The sequence below is a fragment of the Momordica charantia genome, assembly GCF_013281855.1.
Source record: "Momordica charantia cultivar OHB3-1 chromosome 4 unlocalized genomic scaffold, Mcharantia_2.0 BLBB01000004.1, whole genome shotgun sequence".
Taxonomy (NCBI): Eukaryota; Viridiplantae; Streptophyta; class Magnoliopsida; order Cucurbitales; family Cucurbitaceae; genus Momordica; species Momordica charantia.
In genome coordinates, this window is record NW_028275162.1 from 10,334,502 (window position 1) to 10,352,088 (window position 17,587).

Consider the following 17,587-nt stretch of genomic DNA (forward strand, 5'->3'; position numbering starts at 1 on the left):
ATGTAGGTGATTCAGTCCCTACTTTAAATGGTGATGGTCTAATGATCAATTTGCCTTGAGAGCAAGCATCACATGATAATTTATTAGATTGAAGAATCTTTTGATTCTTTAATGGATGTCCATGTGAATTTTCAATGATTCTTCTCATCATTATGGACCGAGGATGACCTAATCGGTCATGCCAAATGGTAAATATATCTGAATTTATGAACTTCAAATTCATAGTTGCATATGTTTCCATTACTCGTATATGAGTATAATATAATCCAGAAGATAAAGCAGGCAACTTTTCAAATATACGTTTGTTATGTGAGACAATAGATATAATATAGAGATATTCTATATTATTCTTGTTATCAATCTCAATATGATAACCATTGCAACGTATATCTTTAAAACTCAGTAGATTTCTCTTTGATTGACTAGAGAACAATGCATTGTCAATTGTAAATTTTGTTTCTCTAGGCAAAATTATGTCTGCTTTTCCAAAACCTTCAATCAAGTTTGCAGAACCTGATATAATATTGACTTTTGCTTTCAGCATTGTCAATTTAGAAAAATATTATCTACTTTTCAGTATTGTGTGCGTTGTTGCACTGTCTGCCAGATATAGATCACCATTGCACATTTTCGAGTCATCCAATATATGAAAACTGTCTCTGCTTCTTCATTAAACAAAATAATTACAATAAGAAGAAGGAAGAAGAAGAAAAAAAAACTTGAAATACAAAACATACATAAAAGATATATAAAAAAAACATTAGTTCTGGATATTCTCAAAATCAAAAGAAGCACTTACTGTTCCATCCATTGTGCTCAATGTGCCAATTTGTTCTCCAGGAGATTCAAGAAAGTCAGCCATATCCAAACTTGTAATATTGGCAGCGTCAAATATATCACCATCCTGGTAGGCAAGATTTGCTTCCACATTATTTCCTTTTTCTTTCAAGGAAGCTTGATAAAGATCCACTAACTGTTTCGATGTACGACAAATATGTGTCCAATGCCCAGTCATACCGCATCGGAAGCACTTATTTTCAACACTTCTGGAATTCTGATCTTGTGGAACTTTTCCTTTATGATCAACATTTCTTGTGGTTCTTTTAAAATTTGGACGATTATAACGCCCACCATGAAATGAAAAATTATTTCTTCATCTGCCACGGTCACGCCCTCGACCACGACCTCGACCTCGACCTCAACCACAATTATTGAAATTTACAACATTCGCCTCTTGGAATGGCGTTGCTCCCGTTGGTCGAGATTCATGATTTTTCATCAATAGCTCATTATTTTGCTCAGTAACTAGAAGGCAAGATATGAGCTCAAAATATTTCTTAAAACATTTCTCTCGATATTGTTGTTGCAAGAGTATATTTGAGACATGAAAGGTTGAGTATGTTTTTTCTAGCATATCACTATCAGTAATTTTTTCTCCACATAACTTTAATTTGGAACTGATTTTGAATAGTGCAGAATTATAATCACTTACTGATTTGAAGTCTGGGAGCCTCAAATGCATCCATTCATAACGAGCTTTAGGAAGAATAACTATTTTTTGATGATCATATCTTTCTTTCAAATTTTGCCACAAGGCAAGGGGGTCTTTTATTGTCAGATACTCCATTTTCAACCTCTCGTGAAGATGTTGACGAAGGAAAATCATGGCTTTTGCCTTTTTCTGACTTGTGGTTGTATTTCTTTCTTTGATGGTTTCTCCCAGGTTCATGGCATCAAGATGGATTTCAGCATCTAGTACCCATGACAAATAATTATTGTCATTGATATCAAGAGCGGCAAATTCTAATTTGGTCAAATTTGTCATGGTGACACTTCGGAACCTACCTTCAACAAGGGAAATGACAAAGGCTCGTGCTGATAACGTGTTGTAAAAGTGAGGAACGAAACGAGGCAACGTCGGGGAAATAAAATAAACAAAACAATTCAAAATTCAAAATGGCATTTCCCACCAATTTTCTCACTAATTTCTCACCACTAATTTCTCACTAATTTTCACTAACTATGAGCACCACATTGACCTTATTTATAGGCCATGGATAAGCATGTGGTGTGATTTACATGACACTAATAATGTCTAAAATTGAGACATATGGGGCATTAGGGTTTCCACACATGGTGCATGGATAATAGAACATATGGGGTTATGAATAAAAAACACATAGAGGACATATGGAGCATGGATTATGAGACACCTCAAGATTGAACACTAAGCAAGGGTTAGTGGGCATCTATTTAATTTAAAAAATCATAATAATCTATACATTTTCATCCACGTCAACTTTTAAAGTTTTGATATAAATATGAATTTATTTCTCATCCAATCAATGTGGGTTTCTCACGGACTTCAATATCATCAAATCCAAATACCAAAATTGTATTTTCAATTAATCTCCATCACCTTCCATTATTGGTAAAATGTATTTTTCTCATTGCTTACTTCAAAAAAAAAATCTCATTATTTGATTCTCCTACCTCTCATTAATGATTTATTTCCTTTTAAAAAATAATTCATTTTTATTCCTAAACTTAAAATTAATCAATTTTGACTCAAAACAAATTCGTTCAAATCAAAATTTTTTCTAGTACAACAATGATAAAGATGGAAGATTGTAACTCCCTCGAGTCAGGGGTCTTAATGTTGAGCTAAACTCATATTGGCTTGAGTTTAGAAAAATGTTGCAATGTATATTTATTATTATTATTATTTTTTGTACATTTACCCATTGATCTTTGTTCGGAGGAGACAAAAATAACTATTAAAAGTTATTGGGCCATAAAACCTGAAAAGCCCAAAACTTAACTCTCCTTTATGTTTGCCCTAATCTTTTGTACATATATATGAGTTTTCGCCATGGAGTGGATTTTTGTGTTGGTGCAAAAAAGTGGGTGTAGCAGTAGGTAGTGTTGGCACGGTTTGTAGAGCATTGTCGACAGCCCGTTCTCTTAAGGTTAGTGAGGTTTTTCATTTTGTATTCCTAAGTAATTATTGTCATAGTGCTAGAAGCTAGATGGGCATTGTTGTAGCATCTAGAGAAAGCTTTGTAGAGCGTTTGTGAGGCTCATTGTATTTTCCCAATATGAATTGTAGAACTCGTTGTCGCGGAAGACTAAATATAGCCCATAGTTGGGGTGAACCAGTATAAATTGTTGTGTCGTTTCTATGCTTTTCTCTATATCTCTTATTATTGTGGTTGATTATGTTTTTCACTGACAAATTGGTAAGTAAATTTCCCAACAATCATTTTACCACTTGAGCGATGCTCGGTTTGGCGTTTTTATTTTGAAGTTAAAAATGGTATATGTTGGAATTAGACTTATGATAGAATTAAGTGTGAGTTTTTTTTTTTAGTACAACATGTGGGGGTGGAGAATCGAACTCACAATCTCTTGGTTGGATATATATGTTAATTATCACTGAGCTATGCTCGCTTTGGCAGAATTAAGTATGAGTTGAATGTATGTTGGATTAAGTATGAATTGATTCCGTATTGGATTATCTTTCCAGGGAAAGTAGAAGTTGGAATGGTGTACAATCGAAGTTTACGGCCCGATTTCAATAAGGATATCTGAGTGGTTGCTTTATCAAATGTTTTTGGACATTTATTATTATAGAATTTTATGAAATCATATATTACGTATGTTTTACTATTTCTGCTAAGAATGAAATAACTCTAGTTGTGTTGAGATTTGAGAAATGTTTAGAATTTAGAGAAATGTGTTATGATTTTACAATAATGTTCCAAGTTTATCAAGTGTTGTATAAAGGAAGATTTTAAGAAATTTTATGAGGGTAACTCTTACTATGAATTAGAAATGTTTTACATTTTTAAAAGAAATGTATGCCGTCTTCATAAAGAAATATTTCAGGAAACATTGGAGAAACTTATACGAAAGCTTATTTAGAAAGAAATGTTTCAAAAATGGTTTTAGAATTTCATGAAAGGTTAGAGTTTAGAAATGTTTTGGAAAATAGAATTTTATGAAATCTTGTTTAGAAATAAACAATTTTAGAATGGTTAGAAAGAAATATTTTAGAAGTGATTTGAGATTAAAAAAAAAAGCTATTAGAAAGTAGAAAACAAGAAGTTTAGAACAATTTATGAGATTTGAGAATCTTTTATGCATAAAGAAGTTTTCAAACAACCATGTTATTGTATCCAAGTGATTACTCCTATGATATATGAATGTGTTTCTATAGTATACCTAGAAATAGAAAGTCTTTGGGACCATTTGACTTTGTGTATTGAGAGAATTATTTTGTTGTGCATATTAAGATTACTCTATGTCAGTAAATCAAAATTAGAATTATTATTCTGTGCATATTAAGATTACTCTACGCCAGTAGACTAGAATAAAATGTGCCTAGAAGTGTGGTGTTGAATTTTCTTAATCTGTTTTATGTGGAAAGAGGATATTTTATCTATATTTAGAAAGTGGTTTTAGAAATTGTTTTACTAGCATTGTTTTTCAAGAGAATGTTTTACAAATATATTTAGAAAGTGTTGTTGCTACAAGTTTATTACGAGAAGGTTTACTAATTTTTTTTAGTTGCTCAAGTTTTATGAAATTTACATAAAAAGGTTTATTATTATGAAGTTTGTTTTGCACAACTTCGAAACTTCGATTGCTTATGGAAAAGAGTTTTACAATATCATTTTTCGTATTAACTTACCACTGGCTGAGCTTTCCAGCTCACTTTTATCTTTTGTTTTCCCCCAGGAGGTTGTATCTGAGTCTCAGAGAGATAGTGGACTAGCTTCTGCCACCTAGAGTCGTTGAGAAATTACATATCATTTGTAGGTACATTTAGCACGTACCGTAGAAGTTTAGTTACGGGCTTAATAGTGTATTTATACAGGGTGTAAGAATAGATGTTATGTAAAAGTTAGTTTAAAGGTTTAGAAAGAAACTCGACTATAGATTTTTCAGCTAGTGAGGTCCATGGTCGGCGCGGCCTGTTATGGAATTAGTAGGTATTTCGGGGTGGGTTGTGTCATTACCTAATCCCATCTTACACATTCCTTCACTCCAAATGCAGGCTTTCGAATTCCAAGCATTACAACACTCTTAAATTAACCCAGGCTTAAAATTTCTAGGCTACAGATGCCGATCCTGCTCCCCAAACTTCCCATTAGGGATCACTTAAGTGAAGCTCAAAGGGCGAGCTCTCACGAGAGAGCTCACTTTAGCATCATAACACGTAAGGACCACCCATAATGAATCTCAAACGATAATCTTCAATGGGATCTCACTTTTCCCTTGAAACACACTTAGGGATCATCCGTAGTGAAACTCAAAGGAAGAGCTCTTACGAGAGAGCTAACTCGCTATCGAAATACTTTGGATTCATGCAAACTGAAGCATAAAGGATGAGTTGTCCTATATGAGCTTACTTCGACATTGAAATACTTAAAGACATCTCTAAGTAAAGCCCAAAAGATAGGCTCCCAAGAGAGAGCTCTCATGGAAACTTAAACACTTAGAAACCACTCTATGTGAAACCTAAAGTAGGAGCTCCCGTGAGAGTGTTCACTTCGAGAACAAAATATTTAGAGACCACCCTAAGTGAAGCCTAAAGTATGAGATTCTACAAGAGAACTCACCTCACTATCAGAACACAGTTTGGAGGTGTTTGGGGCAAGGACTTGTGAGGAGTGTGGTTGGATGAAGTTGGGAAGAAAAATTAAATAGTCAATTTACTATTCTACTGTCCCAAAATACTATTGAACTCCGTACTTTATTTCTCTCTATCTCTCTTCTCTTTCTTCAAGTGGGCTCCACACCTTTCACATCTCTTTTCTCCAAGATTTGAAATGTTGATGTTGGTGAAAATGTTGATGTCTCGATTTTACAGACATATCGATGTCGATGGATATTTTAGAAAAAAATCACGAAGATTGTGGATATTGATGCAAATTTTTTTGACTTAGTAAATAAAACATTAATTGTTAATAATTATCACATAATTGACCACTTTTAATGTAACGCATCAGTGTTCAAAGTTGTGCGATCAGTCCACTTTCGAGGACGAAAGTTTTGTAAGATTGGTAGTCTGTTACGCCGTGAGTTTTCGGGTTATTTATATTTTAAGATTTAAATTGTGCCTTCGGTTTTTCCCCTAAGCTGATAATTTAAATCCTTGGATTCTCTAATTTGGAGTCCTAATTTTGGGTAAATTAGAATTAAGTTTAATTTCGTTGGATTAAGATAAATTAAGTTTTCGAATTCTTGAAGAGATCTTTGTAATTAAATCTTATTCCAAGAATTTTGAAATTTAATTTTCCATTTGAATTTTATTATTGGATTTCAAAATTAAGTTAATCCTTCCCAAATCCTTGTAAGAGTTGGATTTCTTTTAGCAAAGGGATTAGAATTTATCCTCTTATTTAAGGTCATTAGCCTTTTATTTTCCTTTATTATTTTTATTTTGCTTTATTATTTTTGTTTAGAAAAGAAAAGAAAATGAAAAAAAAAAAAGAAGAAAACAAACAAAAGAAAACTCTAGCCTCCACTTTGTGTTTTCTTCCTCAACCCATTCTTGTCCTAGCTGCCATATCTTTTGTTCTTCACTCAACCGCACCCCCTCCCCCCCGCTGGCATTACCCCCAGCGACCCAATCACTAATAGCAACGACAGCGAACCAGTGTTTTAGCGGTAACGACGTCCCCACTGGAGTAGCAAGGGCTCGAGCCCAAACCCAACAGCAACCCCGTTCGTGATTTCCCTTCATTGGTGCTTCTTCCCAGCGGCTTTTGCACTATTTCACCGCAACTCCAGCGTCCCGCGGCATCTTCGACGGCATTCTCTGCGGATCTAGCGACCATGACCTTGACGTCGACGTGTTGCGTTCGAGCAGTCCAACAGTGGTGCATCCTCGTAGAAATCTGACAGTAGTGGTGGCAGCGGCCAAGATTTGTGACGTTTCTTCATTCCGACACATTTTGGCATTGACTCAAACCCAAACGAACCTTAATTTGTGATACCCACCCTTACTCGAACTCACATTGGCGTTACCCATCACTTTTCGGCATCGGACCGGCAAGCCTAAGACCATTCGAACTCAGTTTTGAGAGCCAAACCCCCTAGGTGTCGACCCACTCCTAACCCAAGATGTTTTAGTGTGAGTTAATAGATAACAACTCACTTACAATGGATTTTGATTCAATTAAAGTGGTTTTAGTAACTTTCTAACCCAAGTTTGGTTGCCTTTGGTTTAGGGAATCCTTCGGCGAGTTTAGTAGCATGTTAGGACCTTTGTTTGTAAGTAACTTCTTACTTGAGGGGATTGTTTGTCGTATGTTGCTTTGAATTGGGTGTTTACTTGTGTGCCTATTAATCTTGTTTGCATGATTGCTAGAAGTTGATATTGCTTTAAAAATGTTGCTATTGATAATGACTATTGGGAAAATATGCTGACTCTTATTTTAGTATACGTGGACATCGAATATAGTCTTATTTGGCTGTTATGAGATTAACGATGTGCTTTGGCTAGTTGAATTCATAAAAGGGATATATTGTGATTTTGTCGTGTCCTGGCTATTTTGACAATTGTTGGCGTGTTGGTGGATTATTGATAGTTATATTATTGTATTGTTGTGTTCACAAAAGCATACTGAGTTGTTGTGAGAATTGCTATATTGTGAAAGTATATTGACATATTGTTTTGTTGTTAGCATGTTGTTTATGTTGTGGAAGCATGCTGGATTATTGTGAATTGAATGTTGCATGGGCCATTGCTTAGAAAGCATATAGTAGGGCTTTTGTGAGAGTTTTCTTCTGTTATGAAGTGAATGGGCGAATGGGTGAATGGGTGAGTATCAATATTATTAAATATTATAAATTTTGATGGTTCTTAAACAAGTAGATATATTAAGCAAACACCTTGTTACTTATACTCTCTCCAAATTGCAATGCCATAAATGGTTTTTAAAACATATCAATAAGCTTTAAAAAAAATTTAAAAAAATCAAGAAACTAGTTTATGATACACTCTGGAAATGCATATGAACATTTAAACCATCAAAAGTATACAGGAAAAAAAAGAACAAAAGCTTACTAAGTTGCAAGGAAAAAAAGTTCCCGATTGAAGTAGGAATTCCACCCCATAGAAAATCTTCATCTATGTCCAGCTCCATTAGAGCCACCACTCCTCCAATTGCCTCAGGAATTCTCTCATTCAGCCGATTTCTACTCAAATCAAGAATGCTCAAAGCGTTCAGATCTCCAATAGTTGATGGAATGGTACCAACAAAAGAACTCCTAGACACGTTAAGAAACTGAAGCTCGACTACCATTTCCAATAGCTGGAAGATTACCCGTGATTGAATTATGATTGAAATCTATAGCCAAAAGGCTTTAGCATTTCGTCAAAAACTTTAGAAAACTACTAGTAAAGTAATTTGAAGATATTGAAGATTCCTCATTGTAATTGGAATGTGGCCAACAAAATTGTTCCTAGAGAAGTCTAAGAGTTTCAAGGCTCTTCATTTCTTGTATCCACTGTGGAATGTTTCCTTTGAACAAATTCCTACTTAAAATCATATTACCACACAAATCAAGTTTTAGCATAGTCTCAAGCAGACTCCTAAAAAACAAATTCTCACTAAGATCAATAGACCTTAGAAGTAAATAATTCCCAATACCACTAGGAACCTGTCCATAAAATAAAACATGTAATTATAGCATAACATGCAAAGTTTTCTCAATACCACCATAATTTGTCGTAGTGAAGCAAAAGTCTTCCAAACAAATAGTAGCCGTACATGTAAATTTTCATTATTCTCTCATATTCAAAACTTTCCTGGTAGAGTTTTTTCTTCTCCCCTATATTTAAATGTTAGGGTACTGTCTATCAAACCTTAATTTTTTTTTCTTTGTAATTTTAAATACAGTTACACCAAAAACTGCAGATTGACTTTTCTTAAATCTCTCAATTCTTTATATTTTTTCACCTCAATCTCTCTTTCTCCCCGCCAATCTTGGCCGCAAAATCAAGAAAGCGTGGAGGATCAGTGCAGCAAGTTTTGGTAATCACTAAGTATCATTACCAAATATTAAATAGTGATAATGGAGAAAAAAATAACACAGTAGAGGAACAACCCACACAAAATAAGAACGAACTTTCAACCGACAGATTTCAGTCTTTGAGACCCAAAACAACCCACACCAAACTAAAAAAAAAGGTTCAAGAGAGTTCCACATGCCTCGATTAAAAAGGGAAAAAAATCAAACTGATGTAGTTATAGATATTTGTAAGAAAGGAAAAAAAAAACTTACAGAAGAGAAGATTAGAAGAGATACACCGAGGTAGACGCTATATTGCGGTGATAGAGAGGGAAAACATAGAGATTGGAAGAGAGAAATTAGGAGAAATTGATAGGAAAAGAAGCATAGAGGGATATCGATCAAAGCAGGCGACTAGCGAGACGGGAGACGATTTCGAAAAAGCCCGGGGAGGGAGAAAGGAGAAATTAGGTTTTTAACTGCCTAAGAGGGAGATCGATTGATTGACTTGATAGAGGGAAAAACACATTGGGGAGGGAAAATGACGAACGAGAGAAGAAATTAGGTATTCGACTAGCGAGAGGGAGATTGTGTGATCGAAGAGGGAGAACACAACCAACGACAGGGGACTGTGAGAAAGGAGGGAAAATAGAAGAGGGAGAACGATGGAAAATTTCATAACATAAATAAGGCTTTCCAATTTTTTTTTTTTAATTTAGGTGCCTAAAATTTGTCTCCCACCTTTTTTTATAGCGTATTTATTAAAAATGTTATAATTACATGCTATAAATACTAAATACTATTATTTATTGTAGTGAAAATAGTTATAATATTTAATAATAATGAACTCCATTTCAACAATGTTGAATAATAATAACTGAGTAAAATTAATAACTAATAAATTAAATAAAGATTTGTAAAATATTTTATAATAAATAACATCAACTAATAAAAATGGTATAATTTCTTTAAGAAGAAAATATATTTTATTAGTAATATAAATAAATAAAGAAATAATAAAATTGTAAAACAATTAATTAAAAATTATAAGTTTTGTTAATACACGAGGTAAATAAATAGTAAAAATTATAAAGTAATTATTGAAAAGAATAACAAAAAAATGAGAATGAGATTCACATGGTTGCAGAGAAGAATGAGAGAAAGAAAAGTCCACTAATTGATTTTTTTTCTTTTTGAGTAAAACACATGAGAGTGTGGATTCAAACTCAATCTACTTTTGTTGACGATGAGTGTTGTTTGATCAGGAAATTGACCAACATTGCGAATCTCGACTCGGTACTAAAAGTGACTCAAAGGACGAGCTAGAAACGGACTGGGCTAGTGACCTGCAAAACAGAACACACTTCGATGCTAAAGTCAGTATTTGGCCGAACTAAACTCGAAAGATAATTTAGTTTTCGCGTACTTTAAACGGAGCAAGTGGGTTCTATTTATAGGTAAGATTCTCGACCATGTTGTTGACAAGGCTTCAACGACTCTTTAAGGTTGCCATGAAATGCGGCGTGATGTCGTGGAGTCTGTCAGAGATTGTGGCTGAATCGAGGTAAGACAAATCAGTTCAACCAATAAATGGGAATAGGATTTCAAGTAAGTCTGGTCGGCTTGGCTACCAATGAGGTCGGTTCGATCATAGAAGATAAGGTCGAGGTGATGAAACTTGAAGCATAGCGTCGCAAGCCACGTGTAGCTTTCATGGTCCAATTGTTATCTGCCACGTGTGAGTTGAGAAATCATCTCTAACAGGTGTCTTAACCAATCGAGACTGTCCCAGTGGGCAGAAATGAAAATTTTTGTTCCTATTCTTTCCTTTCTATTTTCTAAAAGGAAACGGGTATAAACGTTGGGAAATTGGGGTTTCTAGCCCCATTATATAACTCATCTGGATTTTTGATCCCTTTTAAAAAAAAACTAATTTGTGACCCCTACTGTTCTAATTTGTAACCCCTTCCCACTTTTTGTCTTTGTAAAATTACCAAAATATCCTTGTTTATTTTAAGTAAATTTATCCACCAATCTCTTCTCTCAACCCTTAGCATTTTTTTTAAGGTGAAAAAAAGATTTGCATGATCCAAGAATAAATGCATAAGATTTGTTCGGAATTAATTACAAAAAAAAAGATTTGCATGATCCAAGAATAAATGCATAAGATTTGTTCCGAATTAATTACAAAAAAAAAAATTAAGGTTTCATAAATGTCGTGCAAAAATTGCATTAAATGCCCGAGATTTAATTGACAATAAGGGCTAAAAGAAACTGGAATTAAGAGGGAGAAAACACACAAAAAAAAATCTGGAATTTGGGATCTCGGACCGGGATGGGAGGATCCCGGTCCGGGTTAGAAGGATCTTGGTCCGGGATTGAACCATCCCGGACCGGGATCGCATAATCCTGGACTGAATAGTAACCTGGCCCGGGATTCTGCAATCCCAGTCCGGGATGGTTCAATCCCAGACCGGGATCCTCCCATCCCGGTCTGGGATCCCAATTTCCAGATTTTTTTTTTGCATTTTCTCTCTTTTTCTCTCCTCTTGACCCTATTGTTATCAATTAAATCTTGAGCATTTAATGCAATATTGTCCCAAATTTTTTGTAATTAAATTCGCCCAAATTATGTAATTATGTACGTTTTTTTTATTTTTTCCATATTAAACTTTTAATTTACTATTTGAGTTAGATATTTTTTTTAAAAGTTAGATTTTTTAGGGTTGGAATTAATTATTGTGAGAAATTTGTGGAGGGAATTAATTATTGTGACAAATTTGTGGAGGGAATAAAGATTTGTAAAGAGATTTGTGGAGGGAGATGTTAGATTTTGAAACATGAGGATACTACGGTAATTTTACATTTAAAAATTATGAAATTATTAATAAATAAGGAAGAGTGGGGTGATAGATTATGTTTTTTCAAAATGGGTTGTAAATCCAAAATGAATTATGGGAGGGTCAACCTAAATGTTTAATTAAACAGGTTAATGAAATGTATTTGTCAACGCAAAAATGAAAAATGAAAAATGAAAAATAAAAATGAAAAATAATAAATAATGGAGGAGAAGAATTTTAGGGCGAAAAGGAATTAAGGTGTGCAACCGGACAAAGGGGTGAAGTTGAAGTTTGGTTGTTCCAGCTTTGGCATCGCAATCGAAGGGGGAGAGACAAAGGAGCGAAACAAGGCGCGTCTGCTCTTCTCCTGAATCCATCAGAGGAGAGCTTCAACCAGATTCAAACCTCGGTCCTTCTCCTAAATCTGGAATTGCAAATCCATTTGCTTCCATTCTTGGTACATCAACTTCCATGCCCCATCCTCTTTCTGCTTCTAATTAGGGTTTCAATTCCTCTTTATGTTACTCCTCTCTTTATATTAGGGTTTTTGCTGCTTTGTGGACTGCTTCCTGAATCCAGCGTCCGGTTCGACCTTTTATTATTCGTTGAATCTTTTGATTTCTTGTTTGGTTGCTCGTTCATCTGTTCATTTATGTGAAATCAAACAAGAAGTTGACTCCTCGAATCCATTTGTTTGCTGTTTATCGACCGCTTGCTGTACAAATTATGTTAATACTAACGAAAGTAATTTCTTTACAGAGTGAAGATTTGTTCTTGATACAAGATGCCTCGGGATTTATCACGATCTCGATCACCTTCGTATAGGCGGAGGCTTTCACCATCTCCCCTAGGGCATAGGTATTCCAGGAGAAGTCGAAGAGACAGGAGCCGTTCACCGTATTCTTATAGCAGGTGATCCCGTTTATATCTCTAGTTCTATTTAATTTCATTTAATCACTTGAACAATTTCCAAAGAATTATAAAAAAGGTTTTGACGACAAACATGTCTGACACGGTTTGAATTTCACTAACATCGGGATTTCTGCATGCGCCGTGCACCTCTTTGCTGAAAATTGCCCCCCCTCCTTTTTCTTTCTGATATGAAGCTTTTCAAGTGTAGCTGTAAATTTACTTTTCTCTTGAATTTGTTCTATGATGAGGTAAGGACTTTGATTATTCTATTTGAAAGTTTATTTATTATTATTGTAGTGGGTTGACAAGAAACAGTATGTGCATTTTTGTTGTTCATGTGTTTAATTGCTTTTTCATGTTTGTTTTATTGTTCGATTACAAAAATGGGTCACTATGTATCAATTGTCTGAGTTAACTTTGCTTGATGTTCTTCTTCAGTGAGCCATGTCTTCCTGAACTTCATGATTCTTCTATTGTTTATCCATTATTAGTCTTGTACTTGTGCTTTACCATTTTGATTTTTATATAAAATTCTTGATTTTAGTGGCATATTCGTCAAGTAACTCTCGATGCTATCTAATTTCTGAGAAACATGGTTTCTCATTTGTTTGAGAATGGTGAGTGGGGGAGAAAATTTAAGAAGTCTTCAGGAAAAGGCTTTAAAATGTTGTGAGAAGCAAACAGAATAGACATGATCTTCGTAAGAAAATTGAGAAATAAGGCAATTCTTCCTATTACATGGGAAGTGACCAGGTTATGGTTGCTGATGGGTGTCCTGTCATTGCTCGATTGTGACTTTGCTTCTTCATGTGATGTGATAAAAGAGGAGCTCACAAGGTTTATTCTTAACAATGTATGAGGTAACTGTACTGTGCTAAGTGGTAGGCTAGCTTGATATTTATACCTCTGTATAATATTATAGTGTGAAGTCTTTATCTCCTGCTCAATAGTTCTTATTTATTATATAGAAGAAAAAGCCGCTCAATTTCCCCAAGACGTAATAGAAGTCGTTCAAGAACACCAAGACGCCATAGAAGTCGTTCTCCAAGTTCAAGAAATTACAGGAAGCAGAGACGACGAAGTTCCTCATCATCTCCGATTCATAGATCTTCTAGTTCAAGCCTTGGATCCATTGAGCAAAAAAGTACCAGTGAAAAATTGAAAAAGGAAGAGGAAGAGAGAAAAAGGTATATTACTGGCTCACTGATTTTATGTTCTTTTTTCTGCCTCTCAATTGTCCTGGGTTCATCTACAGGATCATACAATATACCATTTGGAACATCTTTTCACTTGTTGAATTTTGAAGTTTGTTTAAGTTCTTTGTGGGAATTAACCTTTTGAACACTTCGCTTTAGAAAACTAAGATATTATGAGAATCATAGTCAGGCTTTCTAATTCTCAACCATGGTAGATGGAATGTTTATAGATTATGGTGTCGTGTAACTAACTAACTTTAGGATGATGAAGTGAATTCTTGTTCGAGTATCTGTGGTATCTGTTAACAAATGTTCAAAATAATGATTTGTCTTTTGCTAGAAAGGATAGAGTTAGGACAATAACCTAGTTGTTTACATGGTTTTCTATTTAATTTTTTTTTCCATAAAATGTCTAAATGTTCTTCTTTCTTTACTGGAAGGATATGGGTCGTGCCCATTTGTTTTGATTCTTTTTTCTCATTTAGATGTATTGTGATTCTATTAGTTCTATTTCGAGACACCTCCATGTCCGTTGAAACTTCTTTCATGCTGGTTCTTTTGATAAGTCAACAACAAGGAATGGTGGGTCCTGCACTCCAGCTGTGGAGTGTAGAATTTTGGAACACTAGAACTCTAATTGAGGTTTAGTTGAATGTGGTCAAGAAACACTGTCATAAATTTTTGCATTTGTGCTGTTTGCTAGAACTTTTTTTGTGTACCTGGACGTGCAGTTCTTATGCTTGTGCAGATTTCTTCTGATTAAACTATAGCCTATAGGTGGATGACAATTCAATATATTTGGAATTGCATCTCGAAACACTATGATTTTGTGTGTGGAAATTCTTTATAATTTCACAGCAAATTAATTTGGAAATGATTGAAAATGGCTACAGAGTTATATAATAAGTAACTTTTCCTATTATGCAGGACCATCTCCTTTTCAGTTTTCACATTGCAAAATTCTCATTGTATCTATTGTTAATGAGAGGGAGAGGGATATAAATGTGCTATCGATGATCTAGAACTATATCTGTAAACACACTATATGTGAATCTTGTATTCTCATGGTTGTCATTTATATGGTTGAAAACATTTATTGCTTAATTGGTTTAGGCCATAAAGGGAAAGGATTAGGATGCTTTATTAATTTATTTTATAAGGCACCTTCGTCTTAATTCAAGTTAAGAGTATAAGATGACTCAAGTAAAACCTAATAGTGGGATGCAGGTATTTGTTTTGCTAACCTGAACCCATTTTATTTTTCTTTCAATTGTTTATGTAGAACTTTACCAAAGAAATATCGTTATGCATTTTTGGAGTCTGAGGAGGAGTCTAATAGTTTGATGTTATGAAATCTGCCCTTTTTATCTCCATAATGAGCTTCTGCTATGTGAATCTTTTATCCCATCTCTGATGTTTGCCTGCCCTTATAGTTCTTGGTGCGTAATTGGTTCTGAAATGATGCTTATAGTGTCCTTCGTACTGGGTTAACTGACTGATTTATATAGTTTGATTTAAATTTAAGGGTTTGTAAAATATGATAAACTAATGTAATATGTGGCTTATTCAATTGTTAGGTTGTTGTGCATAACAGTCTGCTGTTATCATGCACATGCTAACATCTAATATGAATTATATGTACAGTCCAACACTTGTTAGGTTACACCTTCAGGAAGACAGTATTTGTTGACTAGCTTGAGTTGATAGGCCTCTAGGGAACCTCTTTTTACATGAAAGCCTTATTGTTTTAGTTTAAGGGTCGTAGCTTTGCCTTAACCGCAAAAATGGCAGACATTTTTCATCGTTTTATTGATGTTTTGGAGCTACATGGAAAAGATTTTCCTTCTATACATAAGAAAAACGAAAAAACACTAATATACTCCCCATTCAACAAATATTCTAGCGTAAGGATTTGAGTTTTTCCAGTGATCGGTTTTAAAACTGCGACAGGTTACTTGACATTCTTCTCCACAGGCTTTTCTGGAGGAAGATACTGCTATAGACTTGTTATATTTGATGATCAATTTGGTGCATCGTTAATATGCTGTTCACCAGTTTTGTAACTCTTTTGTATGGATCAGGATTGAGTTAGAGGTATGCCCTAAAAGGATAAGCATATTTTAGTGCTCTTATCGTCATGGAGGTTAGTTTGTTAATTTATTATATGCTTATATAAACCGGGAAAGGAAAAAAGAACGGACCGAGGCATGATAAAGTCAGTTGTCATTTAATTGTTGATTGAATTGGAGGACGCTTCAGGTGGTGCCATTTTTGGTAGACGTGGTTAGCTGCTTTCTTAAATTCTCATCTTTCTCTCAGGCGACAACAGGAGGCAGATGCTAAATTGCTTGAAGAAGAAACAGCAAAAAGAGTGGAAGAGGCAATTCATAAGAAAGTCGAAGAGAGCCTGAGCTCCGAGGAGATAAAGCAAGACATAGACCGCAAATTGGAGGAGGGACGGAAAAGGCTGAACGAAGAAGTGACAGCTCAACTCGAGAAGGAAAAGGAAGCTGCCCTTATGGAGGCTAGACGGAAAGAGGTATGAACATTTATCTATCAATATGGTGGTTCGGTTCGATTCAGTTTGGGGAGTAACGTTTAAGAAATGTGGGGTATTTTTTTGGTTTTGTAGGAACAAAGTAGAAGAGAGAAGGAAGAGCTGGAAAGGATGGTTGAGGAGAGCCGGAGGAGAGTAGAAGAGTCTCAGAGAAGGGAAGCTTTAGAGAGACAGAAGAGAGAGGAGGAAAGATATAGGGAACTAGAAGAGCTACAAAGGCAAAAAGAAGAAGCTATTAAGAGGAAAAAACAGGAAGAAGAGGAACAGAAACTTAACCAGATGAAACTGTTGGGTAAAAACAAATCACGGCCGAAACTGTCATTTGCCATTGGCTCTAAATAAGTAAAATGCTTAATTTTTGGGAGTCTTGTGAATTTGACTCGATTGTGTAATTTGGAATGACATATTTTACCTAATGCCAGCCAGTCTTTCTTCTCTGGAAGATCCACGTGCTTTTTATCCTCCCCCTCCCCCTAACAAGGAAAAAAGGGACACTAATTTTTACTCTGCCTTTGCCCTTTAACTCGTTTCTAAATATGCTAGTTTGGCCCTTCAACTGCCAACAAAAATCCTAACTAAACTGAGGTCAAGCATTTGCTATTATAGATATAAGGACCTTATACAATCAATTAAAGCATCTATGACTTTTTCATCACTTTATGGTGGCTTAGTAATAGTTGAACATCTCGTAATCAGTAGATTTCAATATCTTTAAGTTTGTCAGCTTGTGGGTCAGAGTTTTACATGTTGATTTTATGCTTCTCATGTTTTTTTTTTCCTTCTTTTTAGTGGTTTAGATTAGATAAGAGCTTCTTCCAACCCTTTTCCCACCAAGCCTCCATGATAGCCTCAACTTGGATTGCACCACTCCCAATATAATTCTCATCCTTGGGAGCTTCACAGTAATCTAATAGAGGGCTCTAAGGATTGGAACCGACCACTCCAACGATAAAAAGGAGATCCCTCCCATCCAATCAAACTCAGGCTAAGCACCGTACACAATTAGCCTATTTTTAACCTTTTATATAAAAGTGTCTAAGATCTCAAATATTTACACT

The 17,587-nt window shown here is 34.9% G+C and overlaps 2 protein-coding genes across 2 annotated transcripts; one reads left to right on the top strand and one right to left on the bottom strand.

The window, feature by feature from the left end:
- Nucleotides 1-1,198: 1,198 nt before the first annotated feature.
- Nucleotides 1,199-1,825, bottom strand: LOC148211771 (uncharacterized). Its single transcript, XM_088122914.1, has one exon. The coding sequence runs from the start codon at nt 1,823-1,825 to the stop codon at nt 1,199-1,201; it is 627 nt and encodes a 208-aa protein (XP_087979040.1).
- Nucleotides 1,826-12,116: 10,291 nt separating this feature from the next.
- Nucleotides 12,117-16,971, top strand: LOC111024448 (uncharacterized). Its single transcript, XM_088122715.1, is given in 8 exon segments — nt 12,117-12,321; nt 12,407-12,449; nt 12,624-12,776; nt 13,530-13,601; nt 13,603-13,629; nt 13,745-13,963; nt 16,292-16,511; nt 16,605-16,971. Coding segments are annotated over 6 exon segments (933 nt in total). The 5' UTR covers nt 12,117-12,321; nt 12,407-12,449; nt 12,624-12,648; the 3' UTR covers nt 16,872-16,971.
- Nucleotides 16,972-17,587: the final 616 nt, after the last annotated feature.

What these genes read in the sequence shown, in the direction of transcription:
- LOC148211771 (XM_088122914.1), bottom strand. Translation starts at nt 1,825, where the DNA reads ATGACAAATTTGACCAAATTAGAATTTGCCGCTCTTGATATCAATGAC.